At 44.4% G+C, this 27190-nt stretch overlaps 3 protein-coding genes across 8 annotated transcripts; 1 reads left to right on the top strand and 2 right to left on the bottom strand.

Moving 5' to 3' along the window:
* Window positions 1-790: 790 nt before the first annotated feature.
* fbrs (fibrosin) lies at window positions 791-20713 on the bottom strand. 6 transcript variants are annotated; one of them, XM_079492852.1, is made up of 18 exons: window positions 18849-20713; window positions 16743-16928; window positions 16161-16196; window positions 15933-15962; window positions 15480-15528; window positions 14767-15163; window positions 14340-14635; window positions 11257-11597; window positions 10444-10488; window positions 10059-10157; window positions 9727-9810; window positions 9493-9531; window positions 8486-8557; window positions 7733-7862; window positions 7416-7496; window positions 6444-6527; window positions 6013-6229; window positions 791-3947 (listed from the first exon to the last, which is right to left on the bottom strand). In XM_079492852.1, the coding sequence occupies exons 1-18, from the start codon at window positions 19140-19142 to the stop codon at window positions 2273-2275; spliced, it is 4155 nt and encodes a 1384-aa protein (XP_079348978.1). In that variant the 5' UTR covers window positions 19143-20713; the 3' UTR covers window positions 791-2272. The 6 variants fall into 6 exon arrangements, with proteins under 6 accessions (XP_079348978.1, XP_079348979.1, XP_079348980.1 ...); XM_079492853.1 differs by having other exon boundaries at window positions 8492-8557; XM_079492854.1 differs by having other exon boundaries at window positions 9727-9795.
* A 1161-nt stretch (window positions 20714-21874) lies between these two features.
* mrm1 (mitochondrial rRNA methyltransferase 1 homolog) lies at window positions 21875-23611 on the bottom strand. The gene has a single exon (XM_079492869.1). The coding sequence runs from the start codon at window positions 23396-23398 to the stop codon at window positions 22184-22186; it is 1215 nt and encodes a 404-aa protein (XP_079348995.1). The 5' UTR covers window positions 23399-23611; the 3' UTR covers window positions 21875-22183.
* Window positions 23612-23747: 136 nt separating this feature from the next.
* On the top strand, window positions 23748-26824 carry chmp2a (charged multivesicular body protein 2A). The gene is made up of 6 exons (XM_079492880.1): window positions 23748-23900; window positions 24482-24649; window positions 24913-25092; window positions 25292-25422; window positions 25546-25607; window positions 25757-26824. The coding sequence occupies exons 2-6, from the start codon at window positions 24482-24484 to the stop codon at window positions 25876-25878; spliced, it is 663 nt and encodes a 220-aa protein (XP_079349006.1). The 5' UTR covers window positions 23748-23900; the 3' UTR covers window positions 25879-26824.
* The last annotated feature ends 366 nt before the right edge of the window (window positions 26825-27190 follow it).

Below are 27190 nucleotides of genomic sequence, written 5' to 3'. Positions count from 1 at the left end.
TTTTTTACTATTTTGAAAAGCATTAAAATTGTTCAACTAGCCAATCTACATCAACACATTGTGAGCTTGTAGAGCGGCTATTTGAACTATTAAAAAATGTTTTTTTCAAAATAGTAAAAAAAAAAAAAAAAGGCAAAGGAGGTTTAGGTATAAGGGGTTTAGCACTGACGAAAATAGGGCCCTAAATCTTTTCACGTAAAATAACCTACCTGGAGGCGGGACACTGAGACTGAGGCAGAGCTGAAGAGACAGGGAATCAGCTGGGGAGAGGCAGAAAGGACAGCACAAAACCGCGTTGGATGGAGAAGAGTCGTCAATGGCCTATGCTCCACTGGGAGCGATGGGCCTTAGTAAAGTAAAATAACCTACCTACAAGCTCAGAACGTGTGGCGTTGTGAGCTTGTAAATCTATTTTTGTCAAATATTCACCCATTTTGACATGACCAGAATAGTGACGGCAGGTTTCAAGTTGATAACCAGTAAAAGCCTCTTTGTGTATTTAGAAAAACGACATATACATTTGAGATATTAAAAGCATCCTATCAAATTAAGGAAAATGTGAAGACAAAATATACCTAGGTCCCACCATCCTAGTTACTTTCCAAGTTTCATAAATTCTTATCCCTCCAAATGGAGTTCTACTCATGAGGGTGGTATCATTTCTGCCATATGCATTTAGTCATGATACAAGTATAAAGATTACATTTGTGTATTATTAAGTCATTAATAAGACTGAACTTAAAGCACAAAAGATGCATTTGGAAGCAGAAAAAAGACCCACACAATTGAGTAACCAACAATTCATTTAATAATTAATCTTTGTGGTCTCTAGGGGAGGGGGTTTGAAAGGTATAAAATGGTCATATTAAAATAATCGACCCAATGTCTTCCTCCTCCCAGTGTACCCACTGTCCACTCATCCTTTCAGATCCTCAGCAGATGCCCCACTGTTCCATGTATATAACTTATCTTTGTTGATGAAACATCTCTGTAGCTCAACATACAAGGCTACCATAGTCCCGAATGTGATGCAACACACAGCTAACAAAAAACACGCAAACCTCCCTCTCGCATATTAACAAAGTCAGATCAGATCCTTGAAGAGGCCAGAGGTTGCAATGGTTGTTGCTTGATGTTCAAAAGCCTTTGAAAAAGTTGTGTGACGCAAGCCTTTTGCTTTGTCTTTTGAATGATTCAAAACAATTGATTTCTACCTGGGGAGAGAATATTGGTTGATACTGTAACCAGAAACAATGACAAATAACATAACGGTGAATATATTTATTATTATAGAAGATAATTAATGTTAAGAATAATAATTACAAAGGCAATTTCACTATACTACTATAATCTGGTCCTGCTCATAATAGCGAGTCAGACAGGAGAATGGGAAACAGTTACAGGGAGTATTGTGTCCACCCACACAACGTAGCACAGTCCATATCACCATTCTTCCTTTAGGAAAAAACAAATAAAAAAATAAAAGAAACTGGTGGAGAATCTCATTATCACAGAAGTGGTGAAGTTGAGGGTTCAGGTGATTTTTTTTGTTTTTTCTTTTGGGTGAAGCAGAGAACTGAGGTACAGATGCTCACTGATTTTGTTTGAGTCCATGATATTTCATCATCAGTAATTCATCATCTTTTTACAATGACAAAAAGACACAAAACAAAGAAAAGAATTACTGCTGTGTTTCTTAAGCCCTCATCCACACAACAGCATACCAGGTTTTATTTATGCAGATGAAGGCTTTCTAATATCCCATGAGTTAAACCAAGGGAAGGATGAACCCTCAGATGTGTTCTGAAAGCACACATCTTTCTAAAAGTCAGTTTCAATCCACCTGGAAAAGGCTTGCTAGAAAGCATGAATCATTTCACCTGGCAAAAAAGCTGTCCTCTGCCTCTTCATACAGCTATTATAATTGTGTACTGTAATAACCAACAGCCAATATATATAATAAAAAAACACAAGGATGCACAGAAACCATGTACCTTTAAATTGCACTAATAGAACCATTAGGGATCATTTTCGGAGTCACGCTGAGAAATCTCACGTTTTCCTCCTTACCGTCATCTCCCCAGCCAAGCCTGACCACCCCTTTTTTGGGGGCAGGGGGAAGAGGGCGGGGGCAGCGGTCCAGAAAACCGTGTTTGGTTGTGTGCCTGGGTGGACTGGGTTAAATAGTCTGTGAAGGTGGGAAAGGGGGCAGGTTGAAAGCAGCACAGTGATCCTGACGTTTCCCTTCATCTCCTCCAGTGTTGTCCCTGTACTATCTGGACTCTCCGTCTTTGTGGGCGCTGTACAGTGCCAGCTCGGCTGGCCCAAGTCTGGAGCCGCGCGGAGGCGTGGCTGACCGGCTGGTCACAGACGGAATAAGTGGCGGTGGTGCCCCGACAGAAAGAGCTCCCACCAAGCTGGCGGGGTTCTTCCCCAAGATGCCATTAGACATGTGGTGTGGGTGTAGTGGTCCCAGGCGCGAGTAAAGGCCCGGGTGATGCTGGGGGTTACCAGAGGCTCCTGGAGGGAGTTGGTGGGAGAGCAGGCCATGGTGAAGCTGCTCTAGGTGGGCAGCATGGGAGGGGCTGGGGAGGTGGTTGCCAGCCGCAAGGTGTGGGTGAGGGTGCATCCCAAAGTAACGTGCCCTCTCAAAGTCTTCCCTCAGGATCTGGGCACGCTGCTCCTCATCCATCAGCCCGCCACCTGGCTGTGGAGGCCGCTCGAAGTGGTGGGCCATCAGGCCGAACTCCTGGCGGACATTGGAGGCAGAGGTCTGAGGGTGGTGGTTTGCAGCAGAAGCTGCCGCCACAGCCGCAGCCCTCTCCGCGTCCAGGAACCGCTGATGCTGGAGCAGCCGTGCCAGATGGGGGTCAGAGCGCAGCGCCAGGTGCGGGTCCCGAAGCACCATAGCCTCCCTACGCTGCTGCTGCTGTTGCTGCTGGGCCGCGAGCTCCCTCCAGGGGTCCCAGGTGAAGGTGTGCGGGGCCTGGGATGGACCCTGGGGTGGTCCGTGGGTGAACCGTTCTCCACCCGGTCCCACCATCAGTCCCCCCCCTGCTGCGCTACCCAGATATGCCTCAATGGCCCTGGAGCGCTCGAGCAGAGAGAGGTGGTGGTGATGTTGATGGGAAGGATGGGAAGGATGGGAAGGATGGGAAGGATGGGATGGATGGGATGGATGGGATGGATGGGAAGGATGGTGGGATTGGTGGGATTGGTGGGATGGGTGGGATTGGTGGGATTGGTGAGATTGGTGGGATTGGTGGGGGGTGGGAGGTGGAATGGGAGTCGGAGTCAATGACATAGAAGACGAGGAAGAGCTGGGGTGGTGAGGGCGGCTGATGGGCCGGTCGAAGCTGTGCACAGGGCCTGAGGGGTGCTGCAGAGTAATGGGGATGTGCTCCGGCTCCTCCTTCCGCTCCTCTTTGACTTTTACCGGAGGGAGGAGCATGGGAGGTTTGGAGACTGGGGTTGTGGTCCGGTCGGGCTTCTTGCCCTGAGACAGAGACGTGATGGTGGCGGAGGCAGAGGAAGAAGGGAGGTTGTTGTCTCTTTGGGAGGAGTGCGAGGGTTCACCGTGGTGGCCGTGTGCTGTAGGGGGCGGTTGGCGGGGATAAAGGTCCAAAGGAGATGGGGCGGAGTGGTTGGACGGCGGGGGAGTGGTAAGCACAGAGGAGGAGGAAGATCTCGGTCTGTCTCTGTCCACCACCAGGGACGACGAGCCGAGGGGAGGCCCGCGCGAGGACACTGTAGACAGCGGCCTCTTCTCCCCGTCTCGATCCCTGTCCCTGCTTAAGCTGCGTGTCAGGTCCTCAATGGGCCCACTGCTCCCTCCCATGCCACTGCTGTGGCCGTTGATGTGGGACACTGGGGTGCTGCTGCGAGGCTTGAAGGCAGGGGCAACCGGAGACATTCTCACAGGAGGCCGGCCATACAGCATATTGTCTCTGCAAGACAAGGTTAATGTTATTATGACTTTTTGGGGGGGTATTTCCGGGGGCTTTTCTATTCTTTATTTTATAGCTAGCGAGAGAGACAGAGAACAGAAAAAAGGGTAAAGGATTGACATACAGTGGCCAGTCCAGGAATCGAAACGGGGACTCGCTGCCAGAAAAAGCAGCGTGTTAACATGTAGATATCCTATATTACAATTGAAAACATGTCCCCAAAAGCACGCACAGGAACAAAAGGCACCAGCTACTACGTCACTGACACGCTGCAACACGCTGCAACACACACTGCAACAACACACTAACACGACACAGCCTTACCCTCCGCGTCGATCCACGGCTATCTCCTCATGTCGCGCCGCACGCCCACAATCAACAACACCCGCGTAAAAACTGTCATTGCACTGCCACTACAGCCGCCTCCCGTCCACACTCACAAACAACATCAATATCAATAACAAACACAAACACGCCACAAGCACCGACACCCCCGCCTAATTTGTTGCCAGGTCTATGAAAACTAGCCCAGAAAAAATGCCATTCAACACGCTACTTACAACTCGCTTACAATTCGCGGACCTGGCAACACTGCATCCTGTTTTCCCATTGGCTACGGTTGCTACAACACGCATTTGCACTGCATCTTGGGAGCAACACAGCTTAATGTAGGGGTCACCGATTGCTGTGCTACATCCCCCTCATGTTCTCAACACCCCGTTCGGCTACACCACACACACTAACCTACACCATTCTCCACATGCAACACAGGGCCCTTATTGGCTAGCCCCCTCACATGGCGATCCCCACGCAACAAAACACAGCCAGCCACACACACACACACCCACCCACACACACACACAACGCCCACGTTCGGAAATATCGCACTGAGCGCACTGTGCAAACCTGGCGTGGTACAACAACAACAACAACACTACACGCACACGCGCGCGCTGCAACAACACACAGCTACGTACAGTGTGTGTGTGTGTGTCTGTGTGCGTGCGTGCGTGCGCGGGGGGGAATTTGGCTCGCCTCGCGATGCAGCGCAAATGCCACTACACTACACAGGGCTCGACAGTGCGACTAGGTACTCGCATTTGCGCCTTACAACATCACCGTGCGAGTTGTAACATTCACTTTGTACCACCGGTGCGACTACACAATCCGAACTTTCAAGCTACAACTTGCGCAGTTTACATCCACACGAATGTGTCACTCTCTCGGTTCTGCACCGCTGCTGGAGAAGTATAGCACTGTCGCAGGCAGCGCAACTAATCCCCCCCCCCCCCCCCCCACACACCACCGAGACGGAGGAGAGAGAAGAGAGCGAGAGAGACAGAGAGCACACACGTGAGTCCTGCACATTATATTGACCCTATATTAATTTGTACAACCTAGCAAAGCATAAGATATGATGGTTTGGAGAATAGGCTGCTCTCTCTTTTTACAAGACATAAGCCATTGCATACAGGTTCTCAACCTTTTTAATTTCAAGGACCCCCATAACTCTGAGAGTAAAACCAAATGGACCCATAACAGTCCCATTTGATTCCATTTGTACAGTATCACAGTTAAACGTTATAAAACAGTCCATTTGGTTCCATTTGTACACTCTCAGAGTTACAGACCTGTAGGGTCCACTTGGTTCCATTTCTACACTCTCAGAGTTACAGACCTATAATGGGTCCATTTGGAACCCCCTCAAGGAACCATGAGGGTCCCTGGAACACACCTTTGACAGCCACTGCTTTAAATCTATACATAACTAATATAGAGCATATTTGATCCATTTATTGTTATGGATAAGAACAACAACACTACACGCGCGCGCGTGCACGCGCTGCAACACAAAACAGCTGCATAAAACGCGTGTCACTGTGGACTTCTGTATCTGTGGACTTCTGTATCGCAACGCGGGGCAACGCAACTCTGGGATGAGCGGGCCGAAGGCCCGCGAAATTCTAGTTGTATACAAAGTAATATAATAAAATCTCGCCAGAGACAGCAAAATGGCCATTGTATATGGTTAATACTGAAAGAGAAGTGTGACAGCATATTATACCTGTCCTTTTCGTCCTTGATGTGAGGGATGTCTCTCCTCTCGGGTTCTTTCCCCCGATCCCTCTCATCCCTCTTTTCAGCTCCTTTGGGCCAGTTAGGGCCAGCAGGGAAGCCAGGAGGGCCTCCGTGCAGGCGATTCCATGGGTCGTGATGGTTGGGGTTGGACAAAGCCCCAACCGCATTGGCTGGAGAGTCCTTATGGCCAAACACAGAGCCACCTGCAGAAGACACACAAACATTTGTATTTTCTATGCACCATGTCAAATGCTTTAATAGGTATTTTTACTCTCTCGTCTTTAGTTACTGTAGAAGGTACTCGTTTTAGCTTCAGCTGTTTAAAAGAAAGAAAGAAAGAAAAAAAAGACAGCCTCCAACTGTCTTTTGGACCGTATGGTCAAACTGTGTCATGGGAAGAGCTAGTATGAAACTGACCCAGAGTCGGACTGCCAAGTCCTCCAAAGGCACCGGAGCCCAGAGCTCCAAGCGGGGTAAAGGGTGGTGAGCGGCCATACGGATCTAAATCATACACACATGGGTTCTCATCAGAGATACTATTGTGATACAAAGTGTCACAATTCTATCTGACCATAATGCTCTGCTGATGCTTCCGCAAGGACTTCCTTCCGATGCAAGCGTATGGGACACAAACATCAAGAATGCCTCACAGAGTATACCCACAGTGTAGTTTAGCATACAGTATGTGACCTGCTCTACCGAAATAAATTGGCTGACATGGAGAACCATTGGAGTTATGCCCCCCAGAAAGAGTGGAGTCCTTGCATTAATGAATGTCATTTCTGTTTTCAGTGCATAATGACACCAAAAATGACCAGAAGGTGCAGCCCATGCTTTTCATATTCTCCTCATAGGAAACTATCATTTGTTCCGTCATGTTCCGTTTTCCAGTGTGTATGGGGCAGGGATTAAACCACACACACACACACACACACACACTCACACAAAAAAGCATGAAGGAGTACTATTGAGACCAACTAACTATCTTGTTTGCTGGTTTCCTTTTAAAATGTTCTCTGCTACCCATGTCATGCAATGACAAGCTTCTGACAAAGCTATAATTCCGAACTGGGCAGATTATGGCAGCCAGACTTGTTTTGTTGTTGACAAACTCTCAAAACAGCCACACAAACAATGACATTTCGGCAACAATGACATTTCGGCAGAGAGGTCACACATTCTTTGTTAACCCCCTATACATAAGCAGTAATAGCTGAAGCCAAAGCATATTGTATTAATGACCATTAGTCAATCTGAGCAGCTAAATGAGCCATGGTCTACATGTTCTTCAGCATACAGACTTCAAAGTAACCAGAGTGACAGATATTTGTTGGGGGGGGGGGGGGTCATAAGTGGTGTACAGATGTGACTTTTGAAGGTGTCTCTTACCCAAGTGTGCCGCTGGATTGAGGAAAGAGGAATGGGGTGTTGATGGAGGAATAAAGGGAGCTGAGGACGGATTGACTCCACCTAAGGAGAAGAGGAGGGGTGGGGGGGGGTCATATGATATCAAAACTATCAGACACTTGACTCAGAGTGCAACACCACAGTAAGCCCAGGAATGAGATAAGGACAACCCAAAAAGGGTGAAAATTGAATAACAAAATGCAATTAAGTGTAAGGAGTGTAAGCCTATACTAACTGTAAGCCTGTTCAAAGTGCAAGTTCATTATCAATTCAATAACCGGTTATGTTTAAGTACACACCTGTGGCTGTAAATAGGCTGGCAGGTCTGGTCAGGTCGTGTGTCGGGGGCAGGCCGCCTCCTAGGGGCCCCATAGGCCGGGGCAGCAAATCGTTACGAAAGTCCAACTTGTGAGGATCAGCCTGCATCAGCTGAAAATGACAGAGTTTCATTAAATGTGATGGCCAGATAATGTCACCCTGGCACATTCATTCACACAGAAAACACAACCACACATGCTTTGAAATGTATCGACCTTTGCACTGCAGCTTGATAATAACAATTTAAACATTTTTGCAATAAATTGGGTTTATATTAGCCTGGTAAACATTCACATGTGTCTTCTGCAGATCGGTCTACTGTCTGACCCCAAGCGCTGTGGGCAGAAACCAAAAGGTGTTAGAGCCACTGTCAATCATAGGGCCCTGAGCGCAGATGCTGATTGGCTCTTCCACTTTTTGGAAACAAAACAACCACCCAGTGCTTGGGGCCAGACTGGTCTACAGAAGACGCATGATAATGTGAATTCACGTGACCAGGATGGTTTACCAGGCTAGGTTTATATTGCACAAAAATCCCTCAAAACACATCACATCATATACATGACCTTTAAACAAAAGGACTACCTTAAAATGAATTAATGTATAGGTCATCAAGTGAACATCTCAGTGGATGAGTTCTCATATTATGATTATAAACTGCTCACATCGCTGAAAGCTACATTTTGTAAAATGATTTATGATTTTGAAGAGAGAAAAAAAAAAGAAACCCTTACCTTCACCTTTTTCTGATGGTTTAGAATCATCCAGGCAACATGTACATGCATAGCACACCATTTCCCTGGTTTCTGCAGGAGACAATAACAACAGGGATTATAATGCTAATCTGTACAGCTGACATTTTTAAGGGGCAGTTCACCCAAAATACAAAAATAAAATAGGACCTGTCTTACCATGAGTGCCATTTACAAATTACCATTTAACTCTTCTTCAGTTTTTGGTACGAGTTTTTGAGAATTCTGGCATCACCCCGATGCAATCTTGCTTGTTTCACTGAGATACTATTTCTACCAAAGTGTGTCTGCAAACCATCTATATCCGTAGAGAAGGGAGCAAGTACAAGTACCTGCGTGCTTCCTTCTGAGAAAACTTCCCAATGTACTTTTATTTTGGTTACACGTCTCAGTAAAAAAATAAATAATAATAATGCCATAGAGCTCCGTTGCAATAGGTTGACAGAAATCTCTGGCAGAAATCTCCAAAACCTCCACAAATCACACTGAAATTATATGGATTGATAGACGGCACTCAATGTTAAGAAGATTTTCTTTTTTCCTATTCTGTAGGAATCGCCAAGACCCTAAATCCTTTGCACAGAGTCAGATGAAGTTCCTGTTGTACAGAAACATCTTGTTTAGCCTCTCCGTGAGGTTTGGGTTTTTCCAGCCGAGGATAGTGTTACTTACTGGGGGGGTAGGGGGTCAATCAGTGTTCAAGGATATTGAAAAAAGAAACCCAACAATGAAGTCAGAATGTAAAGTCACAGAAGTTGGAACTCAAGAGAAGCCACGTGGGAATACAATACATGCACAGATAGTACACACTTTGATCAACTCTAGTGTTGCAAAATCTAACTAGGTGTGCAAGGACATTGATTAGACCAGCAGAAGTCAAGATTAGGAAGAAGGTTAGTGCAAAAGATTGAGTGAAGCGGTGAGTGTGTCACAGGGCTGAGAGATTTAAGGAGCCAAAAGGGATTCAAAGGCGTCTTTTTTGTGCTTACATTACTGACTTTCAACGATGTCCCGAACGGATCGGTTAGCTACGAGAGAACAGAATCACAAACCAACTTTTAATCGACATGTTTTTCTCTTTGTCATGAATACTTAAGTTGTCCACTCTTGCACTTGACTAGGCCCATGTTGGTGTACATCGCTGCCTAAAATATTATGCCTACAAGTACATCCTTATGCAAGAAAGGGATGAATATATGCAGCCGTTTTAGTGTCTTCCTTACCCTTGGGTCTTTGGGCTGTAGGTGATGAGGCACAACCCCTAGTCGAGTGGTGATCTCAGGACCCGTTCCCTGAGGGACGAGAGGCTGTCAAACATAGCACACTAAATGAGCCACAACCATTTCGCATACCTACAATCCATTCAACTGCTTGCAATTCCGTGGATCTTCAAAATACAGGAATGCAAACCACCTTAGAATCTGGCTTTGTACCATGCCGTTTGTCAAATAAAAGAGCAACTTGTCCGGCATACTTTTCTCTGAACAAAGTGCACTAAACGTGTCTTTTTCTCACTGGTAACTGATATGGGGAAAGCGAGAGTTGTTCTCCTCACCTTTGGCTGGAAGGCTCCTTGCAGGGAGCTGAAAGGCCCATTGGGAGGGATCACAGGCTGGATGCCGGGCACTGAAGGAGGAGGGTACTGTGGGAAGAACTGCATCACACAAGAGCGACACTGGTTAACAAAAGTGATGTGCCGTTACAGCTCCATTCTACCGGCAGACAATTATCTTGCACTCACTTTACTTTCTCCAATTATATGTCAAATCCCTTTGTGCAAAATCAAATCTTTAACTAGTTAAAGACAACACAAGTTCCATTCGGAGCAGAATGCCATGGTGCTTCACCTTGCTCAACCTGACAATCTGCAAATTATTGCTATCTTCAGAATCAAAGATCAGATAAGATAAATAAAAATCAGATAAGATCAGAGTACTCACAGTGTGTCGGTAGAGCCCGTCCATTTTGCCTGCATACTTATCAAACTGTAAGACAAGAGACGGTATTGTGTTAAAAACATTTCCCCACTAAATGAAGTCTCAGTCTCATGCAGTGGTGTAAAGTAACATTTAAGTACTGTACTTAAGTACAATTTTGAGGCATTTGTACTTCACTTGAGTATTTTCAATCTCCAATACTTCTCACTACACTACCACTACATCTCAGAGGCAAATATTGTACTTTTTAACTCCACTACATTTATTTAAAAACTTTAGTTACTTTGTAGATTTATATTTAGAAAAAACATGCATGACACACTTCAGTCCTATATACATTTCTGCCATTTGAAAATAGCCGATCTACAAGCTCTCAATGCGTCACGATGCAACACATTGTGAGGTTGTAGATCTGCTATTTTCAACAGATGTGAAAACTTGAAATGGGACACAATGAGTACTTTCTACAATGTTGAAGAAAAGGTGACAATCCGAGCACTCAAAAAGTTTAAAAATGATGAGGAGAGGGTAGATATAAAACCAAGGTACTTAATTACAAAAGTTAAAACGCCAACATGTTGCGACTCACAGAGGAGTCTTCATCAGGGCAAGTGTGCATATATTTTCCATTGAGCAGCTAGTTGATTTGGTACATTTCGATACAAATACTTTTGTACTTTTACTGAAGAAAAAAAATTGTTCCGGACTCTTAGTTGTAACATAGTAGTTGCAGCATTGATACTTTTACATGCAAGTACTTTTTTTCCCCACCACTACATAATAACAAGAAACAGCAGCAGGCGGCGGCCAACTTACCAGAGGTGGCGCGGTAGCTGTGGGGTGCAGGAATGGGGTGAAGTGTTGATGCGTGTGCGTGTGTTGGTGCTGGTGGTTGTGCTGATGGAACTGAAAGGCCAGAGGTGGGATACTGGGCTGATTCTGGGACGACCTGCCAGAGGAGCCCGGCGTGGAGCTGGAACCCGACGGCCCGCTGGGGGTGCAGCGTCCCGACGCACGGCCGCTCCCTGGCCCTCCCCCGGGTGGTCCTCCTCCACCACCTCCTCCGTTGCTCTCAGGCCCGGGGACGCTGCGCCGGCCTTCGCGCTCTTGCGAGGCCAGAAAGTGAGAGTTCAGACTCTGGCGCAGCAAATCCTGATCTGTGGTAAGCGAAAGTGGCAGAAAATGGATAAATATTCCTACTTTCTATTTCGAGACAACCTTTTTGCCTGTTCACTTCAGGTCTAATTGAACCCCGAGCCACGTTCGATTAGACAGTTCCATATCCCTTCAGAATTATGAGAAAGCGGTTAATCAAGTGTACAACTGTCTGAGTCATTGCAGCCAATTATTCATATGTACTACAGTGATTATTGTAAATTATGAGGTGATTTTCACCCACTATGTAAATATGGTATTGATGAGTCAGTCCATGCATTTATTTTCACAGTTGGTAATATTGTACTGAGAGATACAGTATATTCCATAAAAGTGTTTCCCAACAAATAACTATGGGGTCATGACCCACTTTGGGTCTTTCTCAGAAAGCCAGAAGACTTTAACTTTTTTAAAACACCACGTGGGTTGACTGGGAATTTATATTATTTTTTAATATAAAATATTGTATGCACTATGCCAGTGCTACTCAACCCGCAGCCAGTGGGCGCATGCGGACCCTCCTTAATGTATCTGCGGCCTGTCATGGTCATATGAATACAAATATAAATTGTTATTTTCATTGTTTTGAAGAAGATTGTAGGTATTGTATTGTATGTTCCAAGAGAAAGTGATATGGACTGATGTCAGAGTATTAACCACTTATTTATTCACCTGTGATAATCAGTTCATTACGTTCTCACAATGTTTTTTGTTCATGGAGGTTTGGCCTTATTTAGACTAGTCGTGTAGTACAAAATTAAGTTGAGTTGAGTAGCCCTGCACTATGGAGTCAAACTCAATTCAAACACAGCAAAACGTCTTTCTTTCTCTATATGCACCGGCCACGGATGGTGCTGAGAAACGCGCTCTCTTGCGCGATCAAGAGGGACTGTTGACTGTGTAGGTTTGAAGAGTTGTAGGACTGATAGAATAAGAATGACTTGTCTAAGTTACATTAGTTTGGAGGTAATCCTGACGTTGTCTTAAACATGAGAATAACAGCGAAACAACACACAGAAAAGGTATATTTGTTAAGACAACGTGTCGCGATGTGGCGAAACCTTGTAGATCTGCACCCTGTCGTACTACGGGGAATGATTTTCTCATATGCATCATCTTATTTGGGCTTTTATTCAGCTTATTGAGTGGTGTAAACCACTCCTACAACTGGCTTTTGTGTGCAGAAAAAAATGAGCATGGTTGCTATGTTCAAAATAATTTCTGACGTAATTAAATCACACCCGGGTGAACTGGATGACCGTAGCAACCATGCTCATTTTTTCTGCACAAAAAAAGCCAGTTGTGAAATCACATCCGGGTGTGATTTCATTACGTCAGATCAGAGCTGATCAGGCTATATAATACCTTACCTTATATAATACCTAATGCTATATAAAACCTTACACCACTCAGTTCACACGGGTGTGATTTTTTTTGTATACGGGTGGATGCGGCGGGACGCAGCTGGGTCCACCAATAATTCTGAAGGCCCGTGTTGCAGACAAAACCGAATCGACTGCTGTTCTCACGTACAGGGACCCAGCTCATGTGAATCATGGATTGTCTATCATAGTTATTTTTCCTTTTTCAATGGGGCTGGTTGGACTAAACCAAGAAGGCAGTCTAGTGGAATACAATATGATGAGCTTTCTTTTTCTTTTCTCAGTAAGCAGGTAGGAAACTCCCATTCAATCTACTGCAGCTGATGCTTAAGTCAAAACCAAAGTACCAAACAGGGCTGTTACTGTGAAATTGGATTATGTGGCTAACCACTTATCTTAATGTGGCGGTCACAACTCGCGCGAGTGGAGTTACGTGGCACGTGCGCATTAAATAAATACTCCAGCACGAAAATCTCACGATATCAATATTGGGTATATTCGCTAGTTTTGAAATAGAGCTTAAGTGATTAATTCACTCACTTAACACATGCTTCTTCATACTTGGGTCACAGGAAAGACAACATTTCTGTTTTGGTCCTCAAGCTCAAATCACTTGGGAACCCTTGCTCCAGAAACATATTCCTGGTTCTTCAAAGGTTAGTGAAAAACTAGGCAGTCAAATGGGGATTGCGATGTTTTTATCCCGCAGTCAAACTGTTAACCTGTTGTCAGCACTTGATATTCCCTGTGTGTAAATTAACCGTACACCAAACCACAACATGCTCAGTAAGGTCTCACTTTTACCGTTTTGTTGTCTAAATAGTGTTCCCAATTCCCATGCGATCAGAAAGGCTATCCACTGTGTTGAACAGGTAAAAAAAAGGCTTAGAAAGTGAAGTGAAAGGGATGTTGTTGAACTATGGTATAACCTTGGTTGTTTAAGATCATCGTTATCTATTGCTTTCGTTGTCTGTAAGCAAGCAACCATTACTAGCAATTCTATTCACTCGTAGGGTGAAACAGTTCTCAAAAGTCACACATTTAGCACACACAAATCAGATTCTGCCACTGGTTGATTCACCTACAGTATTTTGCCCACTGGCAGCAGTACCCGCGTCATTGATGATAACGCTAATCATCATCTTTGATGGAAGCATCAATGGTAATAAAACATGGTTAAAGCAATATTACATTCCCAAAATTAGGTACCAGGACTGTTTATAATTTATTCTTTGAACACAGAACCAACTGATAAGGATGATCGCCACCAATTGGACTTATATCACCCCCAGTTAGCTATACAAACCAAGGTTCTACCAAAGTTCAAAATTGCTTCAAGTTCAGGTTTGTTATTGACTGTACCTGCTGACGTAGAATGACTGGAGACTTGCAGTAGAGGCGGAGGAGGCGGCAGGCCGGGTGAGGATGTGAATATGGCCCCAGAGCCAGCTCGAGAGGGGGGCCTCGCCGCTGAGCCCCTGATGAGAGACAGTGACACACTGGCAGAGGGGGTGGGAGGGCGCATGGAGGATGAAGAGGAAGCGGCAGATGAGGCAGATGATGGCAGCTTGGCGGAGGTGGTGCTCCTGCAGGGATGACACGCCAAATGCGAAACGTTAATTTCACGGCGCTGGCGATCCGTAAGGCGTGATCCGTTTCTATTAAAACCCAAAAGAGAGACGGTCACCAAATCTGACAGCCACAATGAATGACAGAACAAGAGTTGGAGGCTAAACAGTGCTAATAAACAGCCCGTTATACGTTATGTATGGGGGTTTCAGGGACAGACCTGTTGCTGATGCCCATGTTGTACATGGAGTGAGGTCGTCCGGGCCCCGGGAAGGTGAGGAAGGGTTTGTGTTTGGAGAGTGGGGGGCTGGGGTCATGGCGACCATGCAGGCCGCTGCTACCGTTGAGCTGGCTGGGCCGGCTGACCGAGGCTGTGACTGCCGAGTGGGAAGGCAGGCAAGAGAAGGATGCGGCAGAAGAGGTAGAAGAAGAGGAGGAGGAAGAAACAGGCTCCGGATAAGGCGGCTCCAAGCTTCTCTCCTGGCTGCGCTCTAGGCCTGAAACCCTCGGGGTAACCATCAGCCGGGAGACGCTCCCGCAATGGACCGGTAGAGGAGGGCAGTTCTTACCCATGGAAGCGGACATGCTTACAGGAGTAGGCTCCAGAACTGTAGGTACTAGGTATTTGGGATTGGGAATAAAAAGCAACAGGATAAAGACAGTGAAAAGTAAGCTTTGCTGAACATATTCACATGGCAGTCAATTTTGGTAAAGGGGTTGAGAAACCCCACACCCCAGTATAACATAAGTGCAAGCAAGAGCAGTGCAAATATAGCACTATGTTTTCATGAGGCAAGGTAAATATGCTGTGTATGGTTTTACATGAATGCTTAAGTTAAAGGAGACCCCAGGATCAGTTATAAGCAAAATCCATGTAGGATTTACAATGTCGCGTCACTGAAACAGGTGCCAGTATGAGTTGTGTTCTCTTACCTTTCCTTGTAGTGACTGTGAACACTGTATCCATGTCATTGTCAGATGCCTGGAGGGATTTAAAAAAGAAAAAAATAGTATAATTATGCTTAGCATAACGCCCAATTTAAGTAAATATGTCAGATACATAATTCTGAGCATATTTTGGAAATGTGCCATCATCACTGGAGATGTGGTTGACACCATTGTACAAAACATCAAATAATGTAGGTAATATCTTAATTTGTTATTTTGGAAAGAAGAATATAATATATGTATAGTAATAATAGTGTGGATTCAAATACTTTTTCAGTAACTTAAGTTAAAAATGTTCACTAATAGAACGCTAGCTGTGTCATCACCAGAAGGGCTGTTTTGTTTATATTTCACAAAGTGAACCATGCATGTGTGTTTCACAATAGGTAAAGTTAACCACCGAGCCAGGAACAATATTTTGCCAGCAGTAGTACGCACCTTATCTCCTGAGTCGCTCTCCGTGTCACACTATAACAGAAAGAAAAGAAATCAATCCATCGGATTAGGATAGGTCACAATGTTTTCCAGCATTGTACTTGATAGCAGTGTTCAGTGCAGCAGAGGTAGTGAACAAGGTCGGATAAATACTAATAAATGACAATATTTCATTGCACAGGGCTAGGATACATTAAATGTATTCAGGTAATGTAAAGTAAATAAACTTACAATGTAGCCAGTCTCCAAGAGAAGGCCAGGCGCACCCTAGAGGAACAGTTGTGACAAATTAGGCTGGCTTAGTGGTATTCGGACAAGTCCTAAATAAGTGTCAATTTAAGGGGGCCGTTAACTTTACACAACTCATACTGGCACCTGTTTCAGTGACGCAACATTGTAAATCCTACATGGATTTTGCTTATAACTACACCCGCTTCTGTGGCCAACGTGGAAGTGCCACGCGCGTTTAAGTTAAGTGAATGACAACTCTATTCAAGTCGAGATATTATCTTGACCAACTGAAAACGATCAGCAAGCGGTGATTCATTCCAACCAAGAAACATCCTGTATGCTTATGATAGGTTTTCTGACAATGATGGTATCAACAAGTGTGGCATGTTAGCGTGTGTAAGCCTAACTCCCATGGTCATTATCAAATTCAATTCCAATAGATGCTCCATCATGACTTCAGATGTGCAAAGAGGGCCAATTGAATGAGAAGGAGCTGAAGCTGGTAATGTGACAAGATGAGGAGCACGGAAAACAACACCACAAAGCCCCAAGACAGACACGAGAAATATTGCCTTGCCGCACCTTTGCGTCTGTCTTTCTTCTCTTCTTTCTATTCCTGTGACAAAAACTGCGGGAGTAGCTGGGTGGGGCCCCTTCCTCCGGCTCTGAAAGCGGCCCTCCACCATTCTCCTCCGGGCCTCTCTTCCTCTTGTTTCCCCTTCCCATCAGCATAGCAGCACGCTGGATTGGCTTCAGAGAGCAGTCCATCTGGGAAGTGGAAAAAAATATATATATATCACCCTGTGTTCATCTACCAATCAATATGCATTAAAATGTACTGTATGTTATCAGCCATTGACCGATTGACCATAGACTAAACATTGATTCACTTCATCTCCAAACCTCACATATTTTCCCTGTTCCTAGATTTTAGTTGTGAGTGTGCATGTCGACTGAACTGAAGTCAGTTGGAAAATCTAATTCCACATTCGACCCAGGGAGGTGCTAATGCTTTTCAACTTCCTTGGAAAAACATGGACGCGGCTGACTAAACAAGCGATTTAAACGCTCGTTTCAACTCGTAACTTGGATTTTCTTGTCCGCTCCTAAATTAAAATTAGTTTAGCTCATTATCGGACCTTCACTTTTTGGATACGATGTGCAGAAAAGGGTAAGCTGAAACGCAGTTGAATGGGAGCTACCCGTGACCTAGCTCTGGTCCATAGCTCTAATGCGTTTAATTTAGAGCTATGTTACTCTCAACTTCCGCCGCTCGCATGAATGCAGACCAGCCTCTCCTCTTTAGCGTAAATAAAAATAACGTTTTTGCTACTCACCAAAACAAGTCATTAGAAAGCCTACTTTCCTTAGTGGACGCACTCTGAGCCCCCCACCACACCTATAAACTGTACTTTTTGACCAGAAAGGGATTTTTTTTCACCGGAGGAAAAATATTCTCTATGAGGCAATTCTCTGGGCAATATCGGTAGAGGGCGCAGCGGAGTAACTAAAAGTATTTTTTTTCCGGTGGAAACAAAATCCCCTTTATACGTGTGGTGGGGGGCTCAGAGTGCGTCCACTAAGGAAAGTAGGCTTTCTAATGACACAACTCGCCTTTGTTTTGGTGAGTAGCAAAAACGTTATTTTTATTTACGCTAAAGAGGAGAGGCTGGTCTGCATTAATGCGAGCGGCGGAAGTTGAGAGTAACATAGCTCTAAATTAAACGCATTAGAGCTATGGATCAGAGCTACCCGTGACCTCATCTCGGAGCTACAGAATGAGCGTAGGGACTGAGGGAACGTATCAGGGCTAGCAAATGCTGGTCAATTTGTGTTGTGTTGACAAGTAACACTATGGTGAGTGAGTGAATTTTGGAATGTGCAAGCCACATGGCCAGCATGGAAATGTCCTGCCCTGTAGAAATTGATAAATTACCTCCCCATGTTGCCACTGAATTTAATGAATCAGTTTAGTATTGATATTATATGAATTCAAGATGAAAGTGAAGATGCCTAAACCAAACAACTCTTCATAACCAGTTGTTCACTGGCTCCACAATCACTTTGCTACACTGATTTAAAAACATGATTGGCATGATCAACACTCAAGCTTGTTCTATTGTGTAGCCAGTTGGCATTTCATTGACACCTCACCTCACAGTATCACAACATGAATAATTGAGGACTTTGCAACAGTTGATTTGTTCCGGGGGCTGTGGCTGGGCTGAGTGGATTGGCCACTTCAGGCAAGTAAATGGTGTCATAAATTCACAACATAACAGGGCAGTGAGGGCACATTCCCTATTCCCCAATTAAGTGTGAAGGAAGATGTAAAAATGTATACTCACATTTTACATATGTGATGTATTCCCATGATTTTTGTTCTTGCTTAATGTAAGTCGCTCTGGATTAAGAGCGTCTGCTAAATGCCTAAATTGTAAATTGTATACTCTAATTAATATTCTATTATTTTAATTTTAATCTGACTAATCTATTCATAAAATATCCAGATCATCATGTTGACGATAATGATCTCCAGACTTCTGTTCTGTTCCTTCCTGTTGTGGTTTGTCATGTCATGTGCCTACTTGAGTAATAACTGATCCAAACAGTTGGGTGAAGAAGAATGTGGAGTTACAGCACCAGGTGTAAAATTAATAAAAGCTTAAATCCAAATTAACATTTTACCTCCAAGGCCTCCAAGCTGATGAAGCTCGCAATTGCGAAACCATCGATGATGTCTTCTTCGCATGACACCGATTCTCTCTTCCTCCGGCGGGGAGGCCTGTGTCTCCCGAACCCGGGCCGAGATTCTCTCCCCCCGGGTCCGAGGACAGAGTTGGCCTCCCTATCAGAGCCTGAGGACAGGGATGTGGCCCGCTGCTCCGCCAGGTCCACTCTCCTCCTCCGCCGTTCCCTGTCGCGCTGTGAACGGGAACGTCGGCTCTGCCTGAACCCGCTGCTTCGGCTCGGACCCTCCATGTTCACACTGCGCCCCCCGATCGCTCCAGTCAGGCCAAAGGCACTTGATTTTAAGTCACGGTCCGGTCCGGAGGCACCAAACCGGAGATGAACCACCACCACACAGGCCCTCGTAGGAGCCTCTGTTTAAAATGGCGTTAATAGTCCCAGTGTGTATTATTTAGCGTCCGCTGAGAACGGTTGCTCGGCATCGGTGCCTTTCTTTACGGCCAAATGTGAAATGTGTCATTTCAACGCATCTGAAAGGGTCAATAAGGACCGATCAGTTATATTCACACAATCATGTCCAAATGTCAGGACATGGCTGATGCTGATCCTGTCTCCTACAGGGCTAACGTTAGCTACCTAGCGTCTCAACCAAATATGCGTATGTAAACAAAAAAATAAGACCCAAGCCTGTGTTAAGAACAAAGCAAATCCGAATAAACACGTTATGGATCTTAAAAGGATTTTCTCCATCCACCTCGGCACCGCTTATTGTAACACGAATCTCTATAATTCACAGCGTTTCGGCACGCGTTGAGAAATTAATTTGCCTGTTAGCAGAAAATATCCCATTAGCAACAAGGCCAATAACCCAGATATCTACATGAATGCATGAGTGGTCCTGGCATGATGTTCGCCTCAAATATGACGGAAACGGCGATCGGGCCCAAATGACCAGGCGTCACTTTCTATTTAATGTGATAAATTAATTGTCAGAGACAAATACTTCTCTGTCTCCTTGTTGGGCTGAACGTTCTGCTGCTTCCTCTGTATTCCCAACGTTAGCCAATTAGCCTTAGCTTAGCTGGCTAAGCTAGCTGATTAGCATGTCTACAGAGGGTCAATAACAACAATCGATACGTATCCCAGAAAGACGAGCTCAAGTAAAGAATAAGATGATATTCTTAAAAACGCTACGAGCGGAACGATGCAGCCGATGGCTGCTCCTGCTGGGTGAAGAAGCAGGGTGGACAACAGTGATTGTTGGTCCAGCCTGGATGTTGTTGTTGGGCCCTGGTCTGGTCTGGATGGATTCTCCGAACATCAAAAGAAAGACGGATCGCTCTCTGCTACAGCAGCTCAGCCACAGGAAGAACACACCAGCAATGGAAATACCACGACTGTTGTTTTGTACAACCGGTCGATGTGTCACTCCTTCACGCACGGATCTCCCCCTCTCGCCGCGAGGCTCCCATTATGATCATTAAAGGAGAAAAATCTTCCTGCGGCCCGCATCGCAAAGCCTCGGTGTGGATTTCCATGGAGGAGGGTGTCGGCCGCTCCCCCGTCAGGCCGGCCAGCTCCTTCCTGCAGCCCAGCACACTGCAAACATCCAATGTTTTCAGGACAACTTCTTGGTATTGGACGGTTCCACACTGCGAGATTTCTCTTAAATCCAGGGTTCAAATGTATGCAGAAGAAAATAGCACGGGCCCCGGCACTGCCTTCTGTATGAGTTTTCGACAAATTGGGAAATTATCGTGGAGATTTGGGAGACACAAGCCCTTGTCGGCCGTGTAGTGCATTGTGTGCGCGTCTTCTTCTTCCTGCCTTCTGAATAGTCAATAGAACACAACACTGCTAGTGCTTACTGCCACCAAGTGGAATGTGTGTGGTGTTTTCTTTCAACAGTCCATATGACTGAATGTTGCTTCATTAAAATGTTTCTTGTACCGTACAAGTTGGCAGTGTGCGGGTAATTCTTTATGTTGAACACAGACTGTTTGAAACCAATGGTAAGAAATTACAACAATTAAGCCCCCCCAATGCCATGCAAATTATAACACAAAATAACATATTGACATCCACTGTTGCAGCAGGTATAAAGGAGTGGGTGAAATTGTTGTGCAAGCTTCCTATGAATTGCAGCTACATTTTGTATTTTTAATGGAAAATAAGAGAAATATGCATAAGAAAATAAAATATGCATAACATATAAAGACAAAAAAAACAGATTAGGTTAGGGTTAGGGTCAAAGACTATAAATGGTACCCAATGTTTGGCACTCCGTTAATGACGCTAGTGGCGTCATGTCCAGGGTGTAGTTGTACATGAAGGGTTCCAGCTATCTCATGTTTCCTTAGCGTGAGGCAGCTTGATGTACAAATACACCCCCTGGACATGACACTATAGCCCCCTTTTTGAAACTAGCTCCTCGCCACTCGCCCTACACACTTCCACTCGGTTTGAGCATAGATATATAAATAATAGAGACGGCACCGGAATCCCCCTCCCATCCACTTGCATTGCATTGCGTCTCGGTTATTTATATATCTATGCTCAAACCGAGTGGAAGTGTGTAGGGCGAGTGGCGAGGAGCTAGTTTAAAAAAGGGCCATATGTCAAAGAAAGGACATAATAGCCTAATCCGACCATTGATGCTGAGTCTGCCAAGCAGAGTGGCATTGGGTATCATTTTAGGTGTGCTGCCCCGTGGGAGGTTAGGGTTAGGATGAGGGTTTTAGATAGGTTGTAGTTGTAGGACTAATGACTGGTCTAACCAATGACTAGTCTACTGTCTAAACTAAGTACTGCACCCATTTTTTTCATTAGTATGACTCTGCCAGGGATTGAACCTCGACCTCCCAGTGTCAGGGCGGACCACAAATCCACCAAGCCAGTATTATGTGTATGTGCATAGTCTGCTTACCTGTATGTGTACTATGTGACTGTGCATGGTGAGAGATAGAACAGAACTTCATAAAAGTCCAAATAGCAATTCCACATGAAAATTATTAATTATGCAAGGTCATGACATAAAGTTCTTTATTCTCAGTCACATCACAATTGTTTCCTGTTGAACAATATACAGTTTATGGCTGCCCTTATGAAAGTAAAATGTCTAAAGGCTGTGTATATAATCAAATACAGCAATGCAACCTTATCGTTTTTTATTGTGCATTAACATGCACAAGCAATCAACTTTAATGACTTGTGTACATTTTGACGAACACAAAGAGCTTTATAAAACTACGGTATGAGACTAAGAAATGTATCATTTTGTCACATAACACAGCACTGCCAAAACTATCAATGCCTCTCTGTCATGCTTGTCATCAGATGCCAGCTGTCCTGGATGACAGCAGAGCGTGCAGCAGAATGCCTGTAGCTACAGAGACATTCAGAGACTCTATGCCAGGGTGCAAATCTCGATGAGCTGGGATGGTGACCAGTGTGTCGCAGTGGCAGAGCAGCTCTGGGGACAAGCCTTCCCCTTCACCCCCCATCACCAACAATGTAGGTTTGGTCATTCTAAAATCTGAACACGGTATCACAGGAATCTGTGGCTCCTCCACCTCAGCTCCCACAGTGCCAACTACCTGCCAGCCCTCAGCTGCCTTCAGTTTTAGCATACCTTCAAGGTTTTTATAGCCATATATGTCCATGACCTCCATTGCACCTGAGCTGGCCTTGCTGACTACTGGTGTCAGTGGACAGCCATTTTGAAGACCGCTAGCAATGCCATCTACTCCAAGGAAATAGGCAGAGCGTAGTACAGCACCAAGATTCATTGGGTCTTGAATTCCAGCGAGCACGAGCCATAGTGGTGTTGCGTTTTTCTTCTTGGGAGTCATGAAGGCCATCTCCTCTGTGACATAAGTCAGAGGACTGGCCTGCAGGCACAGCCCCTGATGTACACGTCCAGGAGACATCTTGTCCAGATCCTTCTTACTGACCCGATGAATCTGCACTCCCCGCCTGTGAGCTTCTTCACAAACGTTCACCACAGAAGACCTATGAGAGGCCTCCCCCGCCTTAACAAACAGTTTATATGCTTTCCTTCTGCCCTGAGTGAGAGCCAAGAGACACGGGGACACACCAAAGACCATCTCTGAGACATAGTTCTCCTCCTTGGGGTCCTTTGTTACCCTCTGGGTGACTGGCCTCTCCCACTCCTCCAAATCCTCAAGACTGAGTTTCATGAGCTCAGATGACACTCCTTGTGCCCTCGGCTGAGTAGGCTCCCACAGTACTGGGATCTCTCTCTTCCAGACTGTCCCTAGACTTGAAGCCCCAGGGTGGTCCCTCCTGGGCGCACCAGACCACCCCTGGCCGTGACCCTCCCGTCCATCAGAGGGTCTGCTTTGCCTTTGTTTCACATCAAAGTTTCTTGAATCAGTCCGCCGCCTCCTCGTCACAGGTTCATCTCTAGTACTGTCTTTTGGGCGCAGGAGAATACTTGCACAGTGGTAGGATGCAAACTGAGACCATACACTGTTTGGAACGGATTTCACTAAACTCCTGGTCCTGGAGCAAGTAAGCAGGGACATACTGATAATTGGCGAAAGAAAAATATCCAGTGAATAAAATACCCTGGGTAGACGGGTTATAATACAACGTCACGTGACGTGCGTGTAGCACAAACGTTTCGCATAGATGTTATTCCAGTCCAGTATTCTGTATTGACAAAAAGCCCTGAAAAGCCCAACAAAGACAAACAGATGATCCGTCGACACTCAACCATGTGGAAAGCCGAATACTTGGTTGCACCGAAAATAGCCGATATACAAGCTCACCACGCGTCGCGATGCGTCGCGCGGTGAGCTTGTAGATCGTCTGATTTCGACACCGTAGTACGACTCATTCTACGGTAAGCCAATTGGAAAGTGTGACACCACCAACGTCACATCCCGGAAGTGAAGCGCAAACCCGGAAACGTGTGAAAGAAAACAAATAAGTCGTTCTAAATTGTCGAGTAAAAAGCAGCCAGGACATCTCAAAAGACTAAATACCCGTTCGACTACCGTCACATCACGACACACTCCTTACAAGGTGAGACTATAACCAGAACGAAATGTCCCTTTTAGGCAGCTATTTTTAGCTAGCAATGTAATAGCCCAGCCCAGGGGATGTTGACAGATATTTAAGACCTAGAAAACAAGCTCTTCTCTGCTACGCCCAAATATTAAAATATTGAAACAGGGCTAGTTGCACAGCACGAACAGTCCCAAAAACATAAACGGTTGTTTTTTGTTGGCATGGTTAAGGTTATAGCTTATTGTTGAACATGAAATATTAAAGATGGTGGTACAGTATTGTTACGAAGGCTTTCCACGTTGGTACCACCACTGCCACCAGTAAGACGCCCAGAGGGCATTGGATAACAGGGTTTTGGATAACAGTCCTTTCCCTTAGTAGTATTTTTCAAGTATAACTGAGTCATAACTCTCCATGGGAGTCCAACCCACCCGAGCTAAAGTTTCACTTTAGAAAATGTTTGTTGGGCAGACCAGACAGGTCCAAATACAACGTTTTGTTGGTCTTGCAGAACAAAAACGAGTGTACTGAAGCACTGATGACATTGTCATTATACCATTATTATCACATCGTTATTTTCTTGTTTGTTTCTGAAGATGGAGTTCCTGTTTGGGAAGAGGAAGACCCCAGAGGAGATGCTGAGGCAGAACCAGCGGGCTCTCAACCGGGCCATGAGAGATCTGGACAGAGAACGACAAAGACTGGAGCAACAGGAGAAAAAAATCATTGCTGACATAAAGAAAATGGCTAAACAGGGACAGATGGTGAGTCGAGTGCATAGGTGGATAAAAATAACAGAAAAATATGTTCATACAGTGGAAAATCATTTCATTAATCACATATGTGATTACATAGAAATACAGGGAGGGATTTTAACACTAGCTACATACTGGTCAGTTTTCAGCAACCACCCATCTGTAAAATGACCGTGGCTGTGTTACAACAATATATTTTGCTGTAGCCAGAGGAGAAAACTTTTAGTTTCCAATCTTTGTAATGGCTTGTATATTATTTATAATCATTGTAGGATGCAGTCAAGATCATGGCCAAGGACCTGGTTCGCACAAGGCGCTACGTCAAGAAGTTTATCATGATGAGAGCAAATATCCAGGCTGTCAGTCTCAAGATTCAGACGCTAAAGTCCAACAACAGCATGGCACAGGCAATGAAAGGTGTCACCAAAGCCATGGCCACCATGAACAGACAGGTGAGCTATTTGTGGTATTCATGACTGAAATTGAGTAGTGGGACTTTTTGTATGACAAACAAATACCAGTGGATTGAAGTACAGGACAAAACTTTTAAACATGTAACAAAATAAGATTCACTCGCTGCTGCTAAGCATATTTTATCGTTGATTGATCATTAGGTGAGAGTCTGTGATAATCCTGCATTTATTTCAACAGCTCAAGATGCCACAGATTCAGAAGATTATGATGGACTTTGAACGACAGAGTGAAATCATGGACATGAAGGAGGAGATGATGAATGACGCAATAGATGATGCTATGGGTGATGAGGATGATGAGGATGAGAGGTAGGGTACAGAAATAAGCAAAACATCCTCATACAGACTATTTATTCAATATTAGTCAAGAGTCAGAGTTTTTTTTTCCTTTTTAAATAAGTAAATCCATAAATCTGTCCTTGTCATATGCAGCGATGCCATCGTGTCCCAAGTGCTGGATGAACTGGGTCTCAATCTGTCGGATGAGCTATCGAGTAAGTAAAATGTATTATTGCAAAGATTACAGAGCATTTATCAATATTATGTACATGCTCTCATCCGCCGTCAAATATAACATATTTATTAAATAAATGTATGCGTTCACATCATTGAATTAATGATTGAATTGTGTTTATTTACTTAGACCTGCCAGCCACTGGAGGAAGCCTATCAGTGGCAGGAGGAAAGAAGGCGGAGCCCCAAGCTGCCCTAGCAGATGCTGATGCTGACTTGGAGGAGCGACTGAACAATCTCAGGAGAGATTGAATGCCAGGACATTTGGCAGACAAGCGCACTTTGGCTGGGGTGTCAATACAGATACAAACATATTCTGATTTCTGTATCTAGATTTCTTTGGGAAGGGCAAGGTGAACCAGAGGGGTTTCAGTGAAAGGTCTCGTATAACGGTGTATGGCTTTTTTGTGTTTGAGACATTTTGATCATAAACGTGCAGTATGGTTTTATCAAACCTACACAAGTCATTTGTAGGCTTACTGAATTTTCACCTAATTTTACATTGCCAAATGAAACATCCCTTTCAAAAAGTGAAAAAGGAATTGCACTGTCAAGTGTACATATTGTATTATCCCCCACCGCACCCCCAGGCATGTTAGTTTCACTATTCAAAGTAACACTAATTTTGAAAAGTTTTAAAGAACCAAAAGGCTAAATGAAAGTAGGTGAGATATACAGTATATATATGTGTGTGTGTGTGTGTATATTTTATGTTTGACACATGCAGATATCAACACATTTGTACATGGGCTTAGTGTTTGTGCCTGGGCATCTACATCATCAGGTAACACATGGAACAAGGTTGTGCTTTAGTATCAGTATATATTCTGTTAATATTTTCAACCTTGTGGGTTACTTTGAACTGCTTATTGAGGATAATGGTAGTTGATAGGGTGGTGCTAAGGGCAGTGTAAGTTCATTATCAGAGCATCCTTTTATCGTTTTGTGTAAAATTACTAATAGGACAGTGGATTTAAGAAGAATATGATTATAGGATGAGAGATTGGTAAAGTATGCCCCAATTTGCTAATTTTCCACCAGTGGCAACATAGAGGGGGCACTAACCACATCGTGCCTGTTATGTAATAGCCCTTTATTGGTGGCATTTTAACATGATTCTTAAACTGATTAAGGGCGTTTATATTTTTGAGAAATTGTACTGTTTGTTTTCTTTATTCAATAAAACATTTTTTTCACATGACACTTAAGTCTGATTAATCAGAAAAATGCAAACATGGCTCCATGTTCAAAAGCTGCACATCTGGATGAGTCAATTAACTGACCTGTGGTGCGTTAAAAATAATTTAATGCATTTTGGCCGTCATTTGCCTCAGGCTGTAATGTTAATCACTTCACTTGTGTTCCCCAATTTCTGTTGAATGCTATCATTCATCAATCCTATAATTTGACTGACCAATATCCAAGACGGTAGAATAGACGTTAATTTTATTCAAAAAAAAAGAATCTGAACTTTCAAAACGGTCAATTATTTTGTCAACATACAATCATTTTTCAGAAAACAATATTGATGTACGCAACACTTGGAACATTAAATAATAAAAAA

Source organism: Electrona antarctica (assembly GCF_951216825.1).
Source record: "Electrona antarctica genome assembly, chromosome: 22".
Classification (NCBI taxonomy): Eukaryota; Metazoa; Chordata; class Actinopteri; order Myctophiformes; family Myctophidae; genus Electrona; species Electrona antarctica.
The sequence above is the reverse complement of the archived record's forward strand: the minus strand, read 5'-3'. Positions and strand labels throughout refer to the sequence as shown.

Coding starts and splice junctions, on each gene's coding strand:
- chmp2a (XM_079492880.1), top strand. CDS start 24,482: ATGGAGTTCCTGTTTGGGAAGAGGAAGACCCCAGAGGAGATGCTGAGG. Junction 24,650..24,912: donor TGGCTAAACAGGGACAGATG/GTGAGTCGAGTG, acceptor TAATCATTGTAG/GATGCAGTCAAGATCATGGC. Junction 25,423..25,545: donor GAGGATGATGAGGATGAGAG/GTAGGGTACAGA, acceptor TGTCATATGCAG/CGATGCCATCGTGTCCCAAG.
- fbrs (XM_079492852.1), bottom strand. CDS start 19,142: ATGGAGGGTCCGAGCCGAAGCAGCGGGTTCAGGCAGAGCCGACGTTCC. Junction 15,164..15,479: donor CACAGTCACTACAAGGAAAG/GTAAGAGAACAC, acceptor CCAAATACCTAG/TACCTACAGTTCTGGAGCCT. Junction 10,158..10,443: donor ACGGGCTCTACCGACACACT/GTGAGTACTCTG, acceptor TGTGTGATGCAG/TTCTTCCCACAGTACCCTCC.
- mrm1 (XM_079492869.1), bottom strand. CDS start 23,398: ATGTCCCTGCTTACTTGCTCCAGGACCAGGAGTTTAGTGAAATCCGTT.